The 18,106-nt window shown below is 39.1% G+C and overlaps 1 protein-coding gene across 4 annotated transcripts; it reads right to left on the bottom strand.

The window, feature by feature from the left end:
• Positions 1 to 341: 341 nt before the first annotated feature.
• On the bottom strand, positions 342 to 17,658 carry LOC121887738 (palmdelphin-like). Of its 4 annotated transcripts, none has more exons than XM_042398669.1 (7): positions 17,606 to 17,658; positions 13,765 to 13,845; positions 12,314 to 12,444; positions 7,092 to 7,206; positions 5,398 to 5,422; positions 3,780 to 3,890; positions 342 to 2,846 (listed from the first exon to the last, which is right to left on the bottom strand). In XM_042398669.1, exons 1-7 carry the CDS (start codon positions 17,648 to 17,650, stop codon positions 1,591 to 1,593), a joined length of 1,764 nt encoding a protein of 587 aa, XP_042254603.1. In that variant the 5' UTR covers positions 17,651 to 17,658; the 3' UTR covers positions 342 to 1,590. The 4 variants fall into 4 exon arrangements, with proteins under 4 accessions (XP_042254603.1, XP_042254604.1, XP_042254606.1 ...); XM_042398670.1 differs by lacking the exon at positions 17,606 to 17,658 and adding an exon at positions 16,462 to 16,757; XM_042398672.1 differs by lacking the exon at positions 17,606 to 17,658 and adding an exon at positions 16,307 to 16,385.
• Between the last annotated feature and the right edge of the window lie 448 nt (positions 17,659 to 18,106).

Here is an 18,106-nt window from a genome sequence, read left to right as displayed (position 1 = left end):
CAGCTGTCAGTCCTTGTGTCTATGCAGGCTGGATTGAGAGCACACATGCTGTCCTGTCTTTTTACAAAACAGCTCAGACACGCATACACACACACACACTTCTTTATGAGCATATTCATATTTGTATTCAGTTCTGTCTTTGTGTTTGTCCCAGCTTTAAGTTGCTGCACTGACTGGGGATGAACACAGGTGACTTATCTCCAATAGACTCCGTTCAAATAATCAGTTTGTTGTAGCGTTTATCTATATAGCATTTATTTAGCATTATAGCATTTATTTACTTGTGTTGTTAAAAAAAAAGGTGAATGTACCAGTTCCAAAAACAATACTGTCACCATCAGTTGAGAAGGAACTCTTTTTAATTACAGTTAAAGTAGCAGCACACAGATCAGTTAGTTGACACTGTTACGGTAGAAATGCAAACAAAAGTGTTCACTGTGGCAGGATTTACACCTCCATCTGAAAAAAGCACCTCTTTTAAATGAGGCATACTTTAAGAATGATTACAAATTGTAACTTAAGCCCTTTTAATGGTTTAGAAATAATGTATTCATGCTTTATATGGACACCTGAACATTCAGTGTGCATGCCAGTCAAGTTTTTCCACAGCAAGCTTTTAAAAGCATTTCTTTATGGAGCTGGCATTGTGCACGGGGCATAATCATATTGAAATAGGAAAGGGACAAACACAAAGTTGGAAACAAACTATTATATTATTGTATGCTGCAGCATTAAGATTTCCCTTAATAGGAATTAAAGAGCCCAAACCAAACCAGGTAACACAGAGCCAAACCATTTATTAACATTTACGACTGCAGATTTGATAACTGATGAGAAAATTAGAAGGTCCTTAATCGTCATGAGTAAGGTTTGGAGCTCCAAATTTTAGTAAATCATCAGCCAAGTCAAGTCACTGACTCATTGATAAAGGGTTCTCACACCACAATAATCCATTAATGTAAGTGGTCTAGCTGTACTTTGAAGGGCTCTTAAAGAAGCTAAATAAAAAACACAGCAATTTATGCTGGGGAGGATATACAGCAGCAGAAAGTGACTTGATGTGGCAACTTTAAAGTTGTTAAATTGACTTAATACTGGTTTATGGAGGCATTATTAAAGATACAAATACAATTAATAATGATATTTGGTACAATTAATGAAGTGTACTATTTTAGCCACATAAAACTGTACTGTTCAGGCTGTACTGTGTTCATGTTAATGTGTAATGAAACCAATTTGCCAGAAGGTGGCAATAAAGCTTTCAGAATCATCCAGACATCCAGAGTCTGTGGCTGTCAGGTGTTTCTTTCAGTCAGAATAAGATAGAGTTGTGTCAAGATAAGCATTTTGCAACAAATGACATGAGAGGAAAGGTTGTTGCTTTCCTATTGCATAAGAAAGGCTGAGCACCATATGTTGGATTGGCAGCAGGTTATACATTTACAGACAACATAGACACTACCTATGAAACATGATGAACATGGTGCAGGACTAGAAAGAAAGAGAATGAAATCAGCTAAATCACCATAATTTCATTCCTATACTGCTTCTTCAGTGACCCAGTTTCTCAGCAATAGGTGAAGTTTCGTCTTATCTTCCTGTTGAGCAGAGCTTCATCTTCTCCATATTGATGCTGCCTGTGTTTGTGGACTCATCCATCCCCCGTCCCTGCAGGTAGGGACTGTGCTTTCCAGGCTTGTGGATGAATGTTGGCTTGTGGAGCCCTGAATCATCCCAGTTTGTGTAGGTGTCTTCAATAATGTCTCTGCAGCCTGTGACTTTGGCTATACCCACTTTGGGTTGGAACACCTTGCTCCTGTATCCCTCTGGGTGGTATGAGAGACACTCCTCGTTGTTCTCTTTTTCAACACATTTGGCCTGGTCTTCATCATCATCACTGTTGCCTATGATCACCAACTCAGCATGGATGTCTTCATCCTCCTCGTCTTCTGCGTTCTCGTAGCCCATGAAGATCATGGTGACAGGCTGTGACTCCAGCTGCTCTGGCAGGGTGTTTGCAAGGTTTGGCGATGAGAAACTCTCTGCACTGTTGGAATTGACTGAGCTCTCTATCAAAGCATCAGGGTCTGCTTCAGATATGTGGCTGGACGGTGAAGGCCTACGGCCATCTACAGCTCTGTAGACGGGCTGTATGGGTGCTGGCATTCCTTCAGACCTGGCTTTGACTGAGACAAGAGCTGCCTGGTTTGGACTGCTTGCATCTGTGTTTTTGTTGGTTAGCCCTTGAGGAGTTTTGGCACCAAAGTGAGGGGAGCAAGGCTGTGGAAGTGGATCCTTGTCACTCTTGGACTGGCCTGGAATGTGGAAGTAGGACTGCTTTGTTTCTTCACCACATCTTTGGACTCTTGACGGGGAGTCTGTTTGGATGAGGTTAGGGCTAGGTGTTTTGCATAGGGTTTTCTGTCCCTCTAACTCGTGGCTGAGCTGGCTTTGAACTGCGTTTCTGGGTGAGATGGCTATCTGGAAAGGGCTGGGGCTGGGTGTTGGGGTTTGCCTTGGTGTTTTATTTGGCGTCCGGGGTGTTGAAGGCCTACTGGTTCCAGTATAGGGTGCAGAGTAGACAGGCTGATGGTACTGCACCTCGCTGGGCACATCTGTTGCTTGACGCAGCAGCTCATCTACTTCTGTGGGCGTCATCTCACCAACTGCTCCACTTTGCATTTTGCCTCCATCTTGGTTCATGGCATAAACAGACTTGTGCCCATCGTCATACACTTTTAACCCCTTTTCCTGAATGGTTTCTGGGGTGATAGTTGCTGTAGAGACCACCTGACTTTTTCCTGTTCTTCTATCATGCTCCACACTGATCTCCATTGCAAATGTAGCTGGAATGGAGAAAAGAGATTGAGATGATGTTAGAGTCTTTGAACAAAATAATACAATGTAAATATAGGTCAGTGAATTTTCTTGTCACTGAATATTTCTTGAAGTTATATTATCATTTTAAAAAGATTGTCCTCCATCACTTACACTGAAAACACATTAAGACTTAATGTAGAGTAATGCAGAGTATTGAATGCAGTACTTTCATTTTTGTACTAATTTGAATGTAACATTGAGGTATATCTGTGTTGACTGTGTTGAGATTATAATGAGTGAGATGTGGCACTTGGATATGGGCAGTGGATCAGTTATCCAATAGGTTTGAAATCCTATCCAACCTAATCTCCTGTGACAAATGTACACCTTGTGTCACTTGTCTATATGTGTATCTGCCTCCTGTCTTTTTTCCATTTTGGCTCTGATAAAGATGTGGTAATGGAGGAACATATGTTGCACTATTTAAAGCTAGAGTGTGCTCCAGTCCTTTTTTCCCTCTCATGAAAACTTAGCTTTCTCTGATGTATGACTTCAGCAAAGTTCCAAAATGGTAGGCATGAAATTGTTCTGTTCTCCTCAGAGTGAAAACTAATTGCTTGATAATTTGCATCCTGGTGAAATGTAAAATTACAGCTTTTAAAATAGCATAATGGAGCCAGGAGGCGGTTTTCAGTCAGAGCAGCCAATCTTAAGCTGCAGACAGCTATGCCTCAACAGCACAAAATGAATATCTGCATGGCCACTGAGCTGAGAGACCGAGCTGTGATCAGAGGAACTGCTGGGCAATGAAAATCTCTCCTGTTTAAATTACACTGCATTTCTACCCATTTCCCTGTCACTTGTCTCTTATATTTTCAACTTATTGTGACAGCTGTATGATCAACCAGCAAGACAAACAATGTTTTTCAGCATGTCCAACAGTTATATAATGTCTGTACCTTTCTTTGGTTCTTCACTACCAGGGTGACATGTAGGAGAGCTTTTTGCTGGTGTCAGCTGGATATATGATGGGATATCTGGGAGTGGTGAGGGAGCATGATGTGTCACATCTGAGAAGAATAATATGACCAGTTAAATACAAGAAAACACCATTGAACCCAAGAACAGCAATGTTTGGTCCATTTTAAATCGATCACCACTTAATGATCTTGTTATACAGAGGAATATAACCATCATCTTGTGATTATGACCCAGGTATGTCTTTCTCTTATGATAACACATGATGCTCATGTTATGTTTTTTTTTAGCACATTATCCCAAGATAATACGTTAAAGGGATAATTCAAGACTTTGGGGAAAAATGTGTGAGATCCCATATCCCTGTGTTTAGTACAGAGCTGGAGTCAGGACGTGGTTAGCCTAGTTTAGCATAAAGACAGGAAGCAGGGGGACATAACTAGCCTGGCTCTGTCCAAAGTTCAAAATACACTTTGAAGTTTACTAATACAGTATGTTGCATCTAAAACAAGTTGTATTTCATTTGTTTGAGATTTTGTCAGATTTGGGTTGGCAGGAGGCCACCAACCATATCTGGCAACCTGAAGATGCTGCACAGAAGTATTGGGCAGATGGAAACGGTTCATCAAGAAATGGTTCCAGCACTTGACTCCCCCAAAAACCACAAACTGTTTTACATTTCTGTTTGTGTACATATCAATCAAACAAGATACAACATGTTAATAATTAGTGAGCTTCAGAGATGTTGGTGCGTATTTTTTAACTTTGGACAGAGTCAGGCTAACTGTTTCCCCCTGCTTCCAGTCTTTATGCTAAGCTAGGCTAATCATCTCCTGACTCCAGCTCTGTACCGAACACACTGACATGACAGTGATATCCACCTTCTCATCTCTTTCTCAGAAAGAAAGCACACATGATTTTTTTCCATTAAATTGCCATCTAGTTATAAAGATCAGAGGAATAACAGTCTCAAAGGAGATGAGAGCAAAAATGACACCTGTGTTGTGCCCAATGATGAGATAATGAAGTTGTAATCACAAAATATTGGTTGTGAGTTATTTCATGACAACTAAATATTTACATCATTATCTTGTAATTTAAAAGATTCCAACTGCAAAATCGTAATTTGTTATTTTAAGAGATACAAGAAAATGAGATACTGGATTTCAGTGGTGATTATGAGAAAATACGTTGCTACTCTGAAAGAAGCTAATTAATGCATGATCTTAAAATAACAGGCGTAAAAAATGAGAAACCATGATTGTCTGTGTGGGTATGATGAACAATCAAGGTTAAAATATTTAAAAAAAGGTTAGTATATCAACAATACATTCAATGTTATCATAACTATGATGATAGCAACTAAGATTATTTTAGTTTTATTATTGTTTATTTGATAATATACTGTATATCAAAATGTCAGATCTATCGGTATGTTAATACAGCCTGGTCTGACACATTATGGTAGTTTTCACTAATTAAAAAAAAAGTTAAGATTCAAGATTAAAGAAACTTTATTTACATTACAGACACTATATATAGATAAGAAGCAACTAATCAACCAATCACAACACACCAAAATGCCATAAAAGTGTTTACCTGCGTGGAACTCTGCATTTAGCTCCTACAGGTGAAGACAGAGTAGTTGAGGGTCAAAGTGGAGAGAGTAACAGGAAGCCAACATCACAGCAGCGCTACAGATTAATAAGGCACTTTGGTGTTTAGCATCAGCAGTTATTTCACTGTGTTTAGGTCTAAATACTGACAACAACCAGAAAGCAAATCATGCATATTAGTCCCGGCACGCTGTACACCCATCATGTGAGCAATTACCTGCCACCTTATTCACTCAAAGCAGCCTCTTGTGAACCACAGCACACAGTCCTCAGCAAGTGCATCTTGTTAGAAATGAGCAGAGATTAGAGGAAGAGCCACAGGCAGCATGGAGTAAGTAGAAAACAATGATATTTGAATTCAGTGTGGTATATTCCTCGACAGATCTAGTATCTGTTTGGGAAGTTGGCAAACAAAATTCTACTGTTATATTCTACTCTATAACCAAAATATGTGACACTCTCCTTTTGGTGTAAATGACACTTTCTCTGACCTTAAAGAACATTTGTGAGCTCAGTTGTGGCCGTAAATGAAGTAGCAACGTTTATCAAAGATAAATTTATTTTTACAAATTGTAAACAAAATGACAATTTATTGTATAAAAGAACAAACGCACATTTGGACAAATGATTTATAAATTAAGACGTTTATATTTGGTGTAACTGTTCCATACCACAAAGTAATTTATAATATACACAGTACATTTTATATAGTAATCTTTATAGTTAATTCTTTCTGCAGTTAGTATACAAGAAATCAACACACCTTCACAGACAAACAGGAAATTATACTTGCACCATTCAACTTCAATAATACATGCAAATTAAGCTTCACAATGAGGCTTTTTCATCTCCAAGTTATTATGATTTGTTGCAGCTGTGCGCAGCTCTTCCAGCTCCTTTGTGCATTGCATTGCAGGGCAATAATGAGAATACACAGCAATATTTTTTTGTTTTGCATATTGACCTCACATTAAAATCGACACTTCTAGCGTGACCACTACATTTATCGAAACCTGCTTAGAATTCATATGTAGTATGAACGCATGTTAAGGGTGTACATATTAATAAATAATAAAACACTGACAGATGCAGACTCATATTTATTGAACTTTAATCTGAAACTTGTACTTATAATGTGGCATCACCCAGCACCTGTCTTTGCCAGTTGAATATATGCAAACAAACATTCCTCAGTACTTTGTAATGTAAGTGCCATCATTTGGAGATGGAGGATAAACTGCATGTGATAAACTCTCAGACTCATGGAGCTGTGACTCAAACTGACTGTCCTGGATCATATTTCATCTCAGCTGTACCTTTGGCAAAACACCCACAATAACACAGCCCCTTGCATTTTTTTTTTTTTTAACGCAGTGCTGTTTTTCTGCCTGACTTGCCAGTAACACCTCCAGAAAGACAACCTCTCACTCTCACATGCACACCTACAGGCAATTTAGAGCTGCCAGTTCACCTAACCTGCAAATCATAATTAAGTCAGGAGACATCAGCAAATGATGGTTTGTTAAAGGCTGACGGTTTATTAGATCTCACCATATTTCATTGCATTGCTCAGAAGTTGTAAACAGTAGCAGAATTAATCAGTAAGCAACACACAGCAGTATAAGAGCCAATAAAGCAACCAGAGTGTTAACTTGCAGCCAGTTTATTTCTGCCTACCTTGATAATGTCCTCAGCCGTCTTCTCCACTTCTTTTAACCGCTTCAGAACAACTTCTTCATTGGCAGAGATGTTGAGTTCCTGTGCTTCCAAGTCCTCAATCTCCTTCTCTATTCTGTACAAGAGAGCAGTGAGCAGTGTTGATTATTGGATCAATATCTCAGCTGAACTGCATTTTCACTTATTCTTAACTAACAGCACCACTTAGGGAGCACACTGTATGAACGGCTTTTAATCAAGCAAGCACACAGCACATTTGCTTCAGTTCTCTATTTTCAAACATTATGGGCAGTATTGCTGTCCAACACTTGTTATTTCCAACACTTGTTATTTTAAAATATGACTTTGTACTTATGAATGTTTATTGTTTCTGCCGTGAAGTGAAGATTTGCATATCTGGTTAAATGATGTGTCGGCAGTTAACATATTGGCAGTTACAAATCTAATTACATTTTTATCATCATATTTAGTCATTTCTTTATTCTACATGTTTAGAACCAAATGGGCTTTCAATGAGGAAAACAGACCGTTTAAAATTCTTAAAGCTCTAGAGATCTGCAGTCCATATTCATAAACAACAGTGATCTTCCCATTTCAGCCCACTTTTGGGCCTATTGGGAGGACTATATTGTCAATCACAGAGAGGTCAGGGTTATTTCAGAGCCCATCCTGTGTGCTGATGGGTTGTTGAGACAGGGATTTAGTCCACAGATTGCCCGTGTCGGCCAGCTTTGTTCCAGCTCAGCATACAGAGCTGTCAGGCTGCTGCACTAAAGGCTCAGTAACAGAGTGAGTGAAGTTCAGTCCTGCTCCAGCATCAACACATATTAGAGGTCCCTCAGAGAGCAGCTTGATTCAAAATGGGGAGTAGTGTTGAGCAGATGAGCTCATATGGTTTACTGCCTGTCTGCAAAAGGTTTTGCACCTTAAATATTTATCTGATATACCTGCTCAATATGAGCCAAATTAGATGCATTAGTGTGTTTGTTGGTGGCTTCCCAAGCTTCACAAAGACAGACATCAGCCGAGAGGAGCTTCTTCATGAGCTGTCATTCACTGACCTAAACATGGAACTTCTGTCATGTGATGACAGCTGTTGGTATACAAGTTTACAGGTTATATTTATTCTGTCATTACATGACTGAAGTTCTATACTTTGGTCACGTGATGTAACTGAGTGATCAGTATCCACTGAGGAAGACTGTAAGAGGTCCAAACAAACTGGTAAGTGGACCTTGAGTTTTATTGTTTGCAGATCTTTTTTTTTTTTTAAAAAAAAGGTATGATGTTTATATACAAATTAATGTATTTGTGTTAGTGTTAGAGCCCCACTCCAATGGAATCCCAATGCAGTGGCACCACATCTTCATTTCAATAACACATGTGAGATTAGTAAAACAGTATATGCATCACATACATATCCATGTATATCTACTGTATATGTTTATATGTATGGTGTATATGGTGTACTGTATGTATTGGGGTAAATACTACTATATTAGCCAAAATTAGAATCATAGATGTATCCAGCTCATCTAAATACTACATTATAACTGGTTGCCATATTGTTTGAAACTGAGATACATCTCCTCTGATCTCTAGTGTCAGGAAATTCATTCATTCTTTAATCCACACGCCAAAAGTCTAGTCGTATAGTTCTCCTAGCATACGGCAGGAAAAAGCAATAATATTATTGTTATTTTGACTAGACAAAGATCCTGCAGTTACTCTAAACATTACTGTAAAAGTAATGTTTGTTTCAAAAGCCCCAAATTAAATATTGAATGCCAGTTTAACTCCAAGCAAGACCAGAACATGCAGTATGTGAAAGCGTAGCTGTCGTTTGCTTACAATGATCACATCTACTATAGAGTCAATAGCCAACAGAGTTTTTCTTTATATATGACTGTTTTAAACAAACATTCAAAGATTCAATCTACATGAAGTATGAAATAAAGTCACTCTTAACCTGCATGGTCTGTTTATCACCAGAGACTGTAGTTAGTTTAGAAAAAGTGAAGTGGAAGTGAAAAATGTCATATAGTTTTTCCACTCTTATATTTGTATTATCATATTACATAACTGTATAGAAAACGTTTTTGTTCTCCGCAGAATGTTCTGCTTTTTCATTTACAAACCTGCACAATGCTATAATGCATATTTTATGATAGTTTTATTTATGCATGCCTGCTTTACACACTCTCCAAATTGAAAAATGTGTTACATTTTGCACCTGTCTTTTCCTCTATTCATATTTTAATGTATCATTTATGTCTTATCATCATATCAATGAGGGAGAACAAGGTGTTATGTTCTTGGTTATGTTGGTGTTATATTCACACTTATAGCTCATGGTGACACATATTTATCTGAAACACATATTAGTTGGGCAAAATAGTTTAACAGCGATGAAGGGTCTGATTTAAAGATGCACTTACCACTGTTTTATATTACAGAATCACTGGTTTTGGTTTTACTTGTCCAGGTTCTGAGATATGGAACTACTTTCTTCACAAATAGACTATGAACACTGACTACAGTTCGGTCTTTGGAATATCAGGGACCTTGATTCTGGAAAGACATGTTGCTAATAGAGGCCTTCACAGGTCTAACATTTCTGAGCAGTGGAAAATCTTCCTGAACCCTGTGTGATTGAATTCATTTTAAAAAAAGAGACCTGAAATACACCAAAGGTATTGGTACCAATGCATTGCATGTATGTAGTTGACCTTAACAGACCCAAATAGAGAGAGAATTGTTCAAGAAGATAAACACTGCATGTCCATCTTCCTGCACTTCACAGCTGACACTCTCACCTGCCTCAAAAAACATTTTTTTCTTCTGAGATGATGATGACACACCACATTATCAAAGATGAGTCTTCTCAGATCTACTCAGGTAGACATAGTGTCACGCAGGCCGACTGAGAATAATTTGACCTACCCTCAGCTCCAGGGCATTACATTTCTATCACCTCCACTGTGTTTGGGTGGAGACAGAAATCTCAGAGACAAATATCTCAAAACTCAAACAAACAAAAGTGAGAAAATATGTTTCATTTTTTGTGTCTGAGGAAGCACAAAGAAGGAATTTGATGCTAAAAAGACTGTAAATGCTTCACATCAACTTTTAAATGCATTTTATCTATTATTGCCAAAGCTAAATGACAAACTATTAAATAATTATGTTTAGAAAAGAAAATAGAGAACCACACTCAGCTGTAGCATGGATGTATGCTAGCCGGCTTCGCCAAGGTAGCCTGGTTACCCTGCAGTGTTGCTGCTGTCAGAATGTGAAACGAGAGACCCATAACACTGAAACGATACTGCGTCTCTGTGACGGTTGGCTTTGAGTGAAACTGTTCAGAGCAACTATGAAAACATTTGATTTCTGATGTGGTCAGACAGCATATCGTAAGAACCAGTTCTGAGAGAGAAAAGTGTAGTTAAAAACTATGAAAGTTAAAAGTAGTGGTTTGGTCCCTCTTACTGATATATTATTACATATGACATCATTACATTATTAATAGTGAAGCATCAGTGTTAGAGCAGCATGTTACTGTTGTAGCTGCTGGAGGTGGAGCTAGTTTCAAATAATTACTGTATAATTTTTATACAGACCATAAATCAGCATGAAACAGCTCTTCACTTGACTCCTTGCAACAAACAAAGGTTGTTTTCCCTTTCCACTGCAGCACAACTAAACTGTTCTCTGCTGTACTGAAAACATACCAAACCATGAATTTTGTGTACCATTACACCCCTATGTGAGTGAACCATGAGTAAGTTGAACTAATTCAAGACTTGAAGAAATAAGAAAAAAGATAGAAATTATCAAATGGATTTTGAAATATGACACATCCTTCCTTCATTCTTCACAACACAACGTTCAGAGGAATTCCTCCTACCAGTGCACTGATTTGTGTGAATGCAGAGGGTGCAGACCTTGCATTTGTTGTTAGTGTGTATACACACACACTAAGCCATGGCTAAGTACTCCTGTTATGTAATGAAGGAAGGTTTACTGTCTGTGGTTTGACTGACACACATGCTTGACAGAGAGTTCAGGTCTGGTCAGTCTGATCTTAATCCCCCCTCTGCTTCCCACTGTAGACCACATGCACAGAATCAATCCCGAGGTCATAGAAACAAACGTCCCCAGACAGGCAAAGCCCTGTCCAGTGTTCCCAAACACTATGGTTCATAACACTATTATTCACACAGAAATACTAATTGACCCACTGGTTACTGTGTTTGTTTCCCTTCACCTACAAACAGTTGATAAAATAATTTCTAATTAATCTTATTTTCTCAGCTTGTACATATTTATTTTAAATTTGTTCTCTTTCCCAGTTTGCCCACAAAACAATTCCCAGTTTCCTTGTTGTTAATATGATGATGAGGAGGCGTGAGGCATGTCTCAGTGTGTCCACAACACAGGCTGATACAGTGTTTGCATACATCTAATTTCAGTGGTGAATACAGAGCCATTATAGGCAGTGTTGGTGTTGTTATTTGGTTTGTCAGCTAGGTTTAAAATGAACAGCAGGTGGTAGTATATCTCTGTTATGCAGGGTATCAACTATTTCATTACAAGAGGAAAAGAAAATGGATGCCAGATCAATGTGGAATCCATTCTTTCCACATCCCAATTCCCTTATTTAATCTCTCCTCACTCCTGGTGTGATTGGTATATCAGGTCAGTCATCACTGAGGATGTTCCAAGGCTTCTCTGAGCAAACATAAGAGCATCTAATGTGAAAGTCTTCTAGTGAACTGACATCGCTACATTGAGAATCAGTTAGTGACTCCAGGCTGCTCATATATGTCATATTATATATGTACTATATGAGTAAGGGCATAATTTCCACTGGGGATGGGGGATATGTGCCTGTTAGGTCATCAGGTCTTTAGAGTGAAGGAAATGTGAGATCCTGTCATTATCACTGTCATAATCCAGTTTGTGGCAGAAGACAAAAGCTAAGCTGCATTTCATACTTTGACCTGACTAACTCCAAACTCTGTTATTTATACACTCTGCTGCAAACCATTTCCTCACAGGAATCAGTGAAGTCTCACTTTGTCTTCACGTGTTTCAGTGAACATGAAGCAAATGTAAGAGTCAGTTGTCCCTGCTCTCGACCGCCCATGTCCAGTGTGGGATGTGGGTTATTGAGGTGTCCAGGTGATGTCAGGTTCAGGTGTGTGGAGCAGGGAGGTTACCTGTGGATGTTGCTCTTCAGCTGATCACTCTGCTGCTGTTCATCCTGAGCCTGAAGCCTCATGGCCTCCTGTTCCTCCTCTGACTGCTGAGTCAGACCATCCATCAGCCACTGTTCCCTCAGGGCCTTCTTCTGTCAGTCAAACACCAATACACAGGAGCCTCAGTTTGAGCTTCCAACAGTATTTACTATTACATATATTTGTATTTTAAAGCTGGTATTTCACAGGTTAATCATACCGCACTGGGCTGTAGTGATTACTTTACTGTATTAGACTGATAACATTTAATTCTGATAATGTGCAACTAGACTGTAAATGAGAAAACACACTGTTTATTGTTCCAGTGGTATTTCTAAATTCTCTTCTCAGCAGTTTCAGCTCCCTGATTTTCACCGGCGAAGGGAGAACCTTACAAGGTAAATTCATCACACATCCGGTTTAGCTGCAGTTTAGCTGTGTCTCATCTGAATGTGTGCTCGGTTTGACGCAGCTGTCATGTCCAATTTAATCCCAGCAAGTTCCAGTTTAGCTGAACCTGTTCTAAACCGTACTTACAGATACTAAGAGACACAGCAACAACCTCAGCTTAAGATGTATTTTCATATGACCAACACACCCTATATAAAATTATGGGCATCATCTCATCATCTCTCATTTCACACAAGCTGATTGGGCACCATTGTCCTACAACACCAGCAGTAACTACAGCCGAAAGCTGCTGGCAAAATGTACTCGCATGGTGTGGCCAAGAGGAGGGAAGACAGGAGATAGCGTGGGTGGGGTTGTAAACATAAACTGCAGGATGCTAACTACAACAGTCCACAAAGTTGTAAATTATGTTGCATTATGTTTTGTCAAACACTTCACTGTCATTAGCCTATGCACTCTCCTCTACTCACTGCAGCCAAGCAGCATCTCCTCTTCTCTGCTGCTTAGATTACAAACAATATTTCCAGAATGAGTGGCCAGTCCCATCCCTCTCTAAAACAGCCGCACATTATAACACACAATTTCAGGAGTCAAAGTTAACTCTGAAAGATGAAAATGCTAACACTTTCATCTGTGTTGGAGTGAAACAGCTGTAGGTAGAACAGCAATATTACAAGTTATGTAATGGTTCTGCTGCTGTGAAGGGACCCCAGTTAATATCTGTGAAATGAAGGTCTCGCCTTGCTTCTAGTACTCTAGAGGGGAGAGTTTGTGTCCGAGCTCAGAAATGAAACTGAGATTGTTGCTGTGTTATTAGCTTTGAGACAGTACATGAAATCACAACATCTTCATCCTGGAATTCCTCCTGGGAGTCTTTCCAGTCTGTGTTCAGTGTCTGCCTACAGATTTCTACTTTTGTGTTCCTCATCCGATGGATTAAGAGGTTCAAACCACATGTTGACACATCTGGTGCATGACATATTCTCCTGGATGTTTGTTCCCTCACTGTTATTTAAAATTACCTTTATGTACTGGAGTTTTAGTTTCTCTTCCTCGATCTGTCTCCTTTTCTTGGCAATGTCTTCCTGGATTCTTCTTTTGTCCTGTGGGAGAAATTCAAACACATGTTTACATGTGAATACTTTACAGCATGGAAACTATTCCACCTGTTGTCCTCCAGTGCTGACGCTTCAGCCTTGAGCTGACAGCCGGACATCAACAGCCATAAATAACCAGCAACACAACCTTCATGACCTCACCAAGCCTACCTGTTGTTTGTGTGTGTGTGTGTGTGTGTGTCCACCTGTTCACTATACCTCGTGAACTTTACCTGCTAATAAGAACAAACCTCCAGTCAAAAAGACAATCGTCATAGTGGACACATATTTGTCCTGCCTAGATAATCAAAACAAACTGCTTAATGGCTTTAATCATTAACTCAGCATCAATACACAAGCCCTGTCTTACTAGATGTCATACTTAGGCGGGTAACTGTATAGGCTAAAATTAGCTCCTGGATCCAGGATCAGTGTGGTACTAAGCCCCAGTGAAAGGGGATCTCCCTGATGACGTCTGCTGGTATTTATAGTCCTGTCTCTGTCTGGGTCTGACTCTGTCAAACTCATTGATGTCAGTTTACTGAAATATCTGGACAATGAAAACCATTTCACAGAGACAACTGGCACCAGGATCAGTACTGTAACTGGGAGGATGATGCCAACCTAATGACATTCGCTAGTCATCATGTTTGCTTAGATGGGTGGGGTTTACAGATGTGTATGAAAGTCCACAAAGCACCCTCTCTCACCTGCTTGTGGGCAGCTGACTGAAGTTAAGATGATGCTGTTCTGAATTTATCATCCAGGCAGTGGAGGCAGCAGCAGATTTTTTCATTGCACCAATCATTTTTTGCAGTGCTCTTTTTCGGCATTCCCCCAAAAATATAGTTAACAGTTTACATTGTCCCTTTTATTTTTAGCAATGCGAGTTGCATACGGCTTTAAGGATGCCAATGCTGGTCTGTCCACCACTTTGGTCCAGACTGGAATATTTCTACTTCTAAAAGATGGATTACCATGAACCTTGGTTCAGACATTGATGGTCCCCTGATGATGTCTCCTAAAGATTTTGGTGATCCTCTTGTCTTTCCTCTAATGCCATAATGAGGTTGACCTTTTTGGTTTTGAGTGTAATGTTTTGCCAACTTTAAGATGGACGTCCATGAATAGACTAGAATAGAATAGAATTCTTTTATTGTCATTGCACAGAGTACAATGAAATTGAGTAACAATCCAGATAGTGCATTGAAATCTGGTACAGATATCCATGTTCCCCAGAAGATGGGAATCTTCACAAGTTTATCATTAATGGTTGGGGCTCTTCTGAAGCTGATGGTAGGGGCATCGGGAAGAGTTTCTCTAAGAGAACTGTCACTTTTCAATATGTCCCAGTTTCTTTTAATGATTTGTTTAATTCTATTTGCTTCACTGCTATATTGTTTCAAAAAGTACACTTGATCTGAACACTGTTGTTACTGTTTTTGGATCAGTAACTGTTCTCCAGTGAGACATTTTGCTTTACTGTAAGCTGTTTTATATCCTCTTTTCTTAAATATAAATACTTTGTTTTAGTGAAAGTTTCAACAAAACTAATGACATTCCAATCAGCCTCAGCTATACTTTGTCTTTAGTTGTAATTAGAAAATGTAAGCATGCTAACATACAACTAAAATGGTGAACATGGTAAATAGTATGCCTGCTAAACAATGTCAATGTGAGCATGTTAGCATGTTGGCATTAGCTTTTAAGCATTGGTATGCAGTCTCACAGAGTTGCTAGCATGGCTGTTACTGTTGTTTATTTAAAGTTGAATGTATTGTTAACATTATTTTATTATTAAAAGGAATAAAAACAGGTCTTTGTAGATACGTGATGAATGCTCCCCTTCCTCCCAAGCCGCTGCGTGAAAATGTTTAATCGATAGCTGAGCAGCAGGAGCGCTGAGAGACAATGTAAACAGTTTTTTGTTGCTAACTGCTCACAAGGTTAGAGCAGACAACATTTTGTTAGCAGTGTTGTTGTAGAATAAGCCACACCACTTAGGCTCTAAACTGACTGAAATTACTGCTAACTGCTGTTCAGAGTGCTGCTAATTAGCTAACGTTCCTGGAAACAGACTTTTCCCCAGCTGACAGATTGTACGGTTGTTCATTCAATGAGCCAAGGCCCAACACAAGATCAGCGTTCATATTTGTAGAAACCAACACATAATTAGCAAGAAAGCTAATGTGTGCCATGAACCTATATCTGTGATTCTTTTTATGTTGTAGCTCAGCTGCTGTCTGTGTGACTGTGGGCCAGTAATGGAACACTTGCTTACAAAAGACATCAAAACATACACCCATAAATACATAAAATTACATTAAAAGACAACAATTCCATAAATAAATAAGAGCAGGTGTGCAAAGCTGCATTAAAAAGTAGCAACAGTCTATTTGGCCTTGTTTAAAATGGATATTGCAGTGGGAAACCAAACTAACAGTTCAACCAAACTAACCAAACTAACTTGATGCTGTGTAGAGGCGTTAGTGTGTTGTAGCAGGATGTGCACCGTTAAAAAAAGGCACCAACAAGTACACCAGAGCTGACATCACGCTATCTTGCATTATGACAGAAGTCAGTGGTTAGCAGGCGAGCTAACCACTAAACAGTTGCATTTACCTGCAGCCCAGCTGTCAGTTTAACATGATGTGCAGCACGTGAACTTCCGAGCAGGACATTAAAACTGCTGTAGATTTCACCAGCAGATTGGAGATGTTGCCATAATACAGAAGTGTTGATAATCACTTAGCAGCTCCAAAAGTACGTCTTAAGTAATTGTCGGTTTGTCTTCATGTTTCTTGAATTGTGTTAATCTCTTGTTACCACAGATAAAAGCTATGCTGCCCCCCTGTACTCTGTCAGGGGAATTGACCTGCATATCCACAGACAGAACTGTGAAGGTTTGCCTCTACAGCTCTGCCATCCTGCAACTACACACCCACACTTTTTTTATTTTTATTCTCCTGTTTCAGTGCTGCATCATGACATCCTGTTCAGACTCTCCACTAAATATCACAGCAGTGAATCACTGGGATGCAGTTAGTTATGTAGCTAGAATCATCTAGAAATAAGAAGTTAGAGGTAAATCAGACAGCATTTGAAAGCTGTCTTTTGCAAAACCATATTTAGACCACCTTATAGGTGGTTTGAAAGCAGTATGGCTGTTTCTCCTCTGCCACTTATATGGTGGCTCCATCTGTTGTGATGGAGGAGTTCTGCACCACTAGACCTTGCACTGGCTTAAAGACCTGGAGGATGCACTGCTACTCTTCCTCAGACAGTTTGCTGGTTGTTTTCCATATTGGATAAAACAGCTTTATCCCCTGTTAATTATGTTAAGATGTTTTTTGTCACAAAATGTTTGCATGTGAACATAATTTGTAGACTAGAATGAGAAAAACACACCCGTTAAAACATGTAACCAGTGCAGACACTGCAAATAAACACTACCTGAGCAAAGTAATCTGATCACTGACAAATAACCGTATGTATAAACTGGATTTAACAGACAAATCATACCTGCAGCCTGAAAACCGACTGCAAATCTAAGTGTTGATTTGAGAAGGTTTAAGAAGCTTAAGAGTGGGAGAAATATTTCAACTGGTATTAAGTCCCTCGATGGAAATTAAAATATATTCACTTAAAAATAGAAAGAATCCCAAAACAATAAGAATGCCAATTTAGGCAGAACTCATAAAATCTGCAATTACATGGAGCTTAGCTCCCTCCTGATAATACCAGAGGCACAAAGGCTGGTCCTTACCGTGATTGCCTGGAGCCTCTCCTTCAGCAGGTCAGCCTCCTCCATGATGGGCTGCAGAACAGACAGAGCACATGACAGTAAATGGTTTGGAAGAGAAATCTGAAAAAGGCTCATAACTTCAACTTCACTAACAAAAGTTCAGTCTTTTTCTGGCACTACAGCTCAGTTCCTCATTCAGAGTATAAAACACTATGCAGGTCCAAGAGAGAAAATAATCTTCAATCCCTTTTCCCAACTGAATGTTTTTTTGGTACTTTGTAATGTGTGTGTGTGTTCATGTTTGTGTGTGTGTGCTTAATAAAACATAAGTGTTTGCAATCTTTCTCCATACTTTCTGAGTCCACCCTGTCTGTAGACCACTGATTCCTTATTAAGATGTAAATCTTAAAAAAACTGCTCACAAATATGTACTTTTAGTTTTTAAAAGGCTCAATTATATTCTGAAACAACTGGTCACTGTAGCTTTTACCATTTGTTGGGGATTTTTTTTCAGTGGTGGAT

The sequence above is a fragment of the Thunnus maccoyii genome, chromosome 21 (assembly GCF_910596095.1).
Source record: "Thunnus maccoyii chromosome 21, fThuMac1.1, whole genome shotgun sequence".
NCBI lineage: Eukaryota > Metazoa > Chordata > Actinopteri > Scombriformes > Scombridae > Thunnus > Thunnus maccoyii.
Note: the sequence above shows the minus strand (reverse complement) of the source record. Positions and strands in the feature narration are given on the sequence as shown.

What these genes read in the sequence shown, in the direction of transcription:
- LOC121887738 (XM_042398669.1), bottom strand. Translation starts at nt 17,650, where the DNA reads ATGGAGGAGGCTGACCTGCTGAAGGAGAGGCTCCAGGCAATCACG. An exon ending in AGAGGCTCCAGGCAATCACG is followed by an intron (nt 13,846 to 17,605) that starts GTAAGGACCAGC and finishes TTTCTCCCACAG; the next exon opens with GACAAAAGAAGAATCCAGGA. An exon ending in TAGTGAAGAACCAAAGAAAG is followed by an intron (nt 2,847 to 3,779) that starts GTACAGACATTA and finishes TCTCCATTCCAG; the next exon opens with CTACATTTGCAATGGAGATC.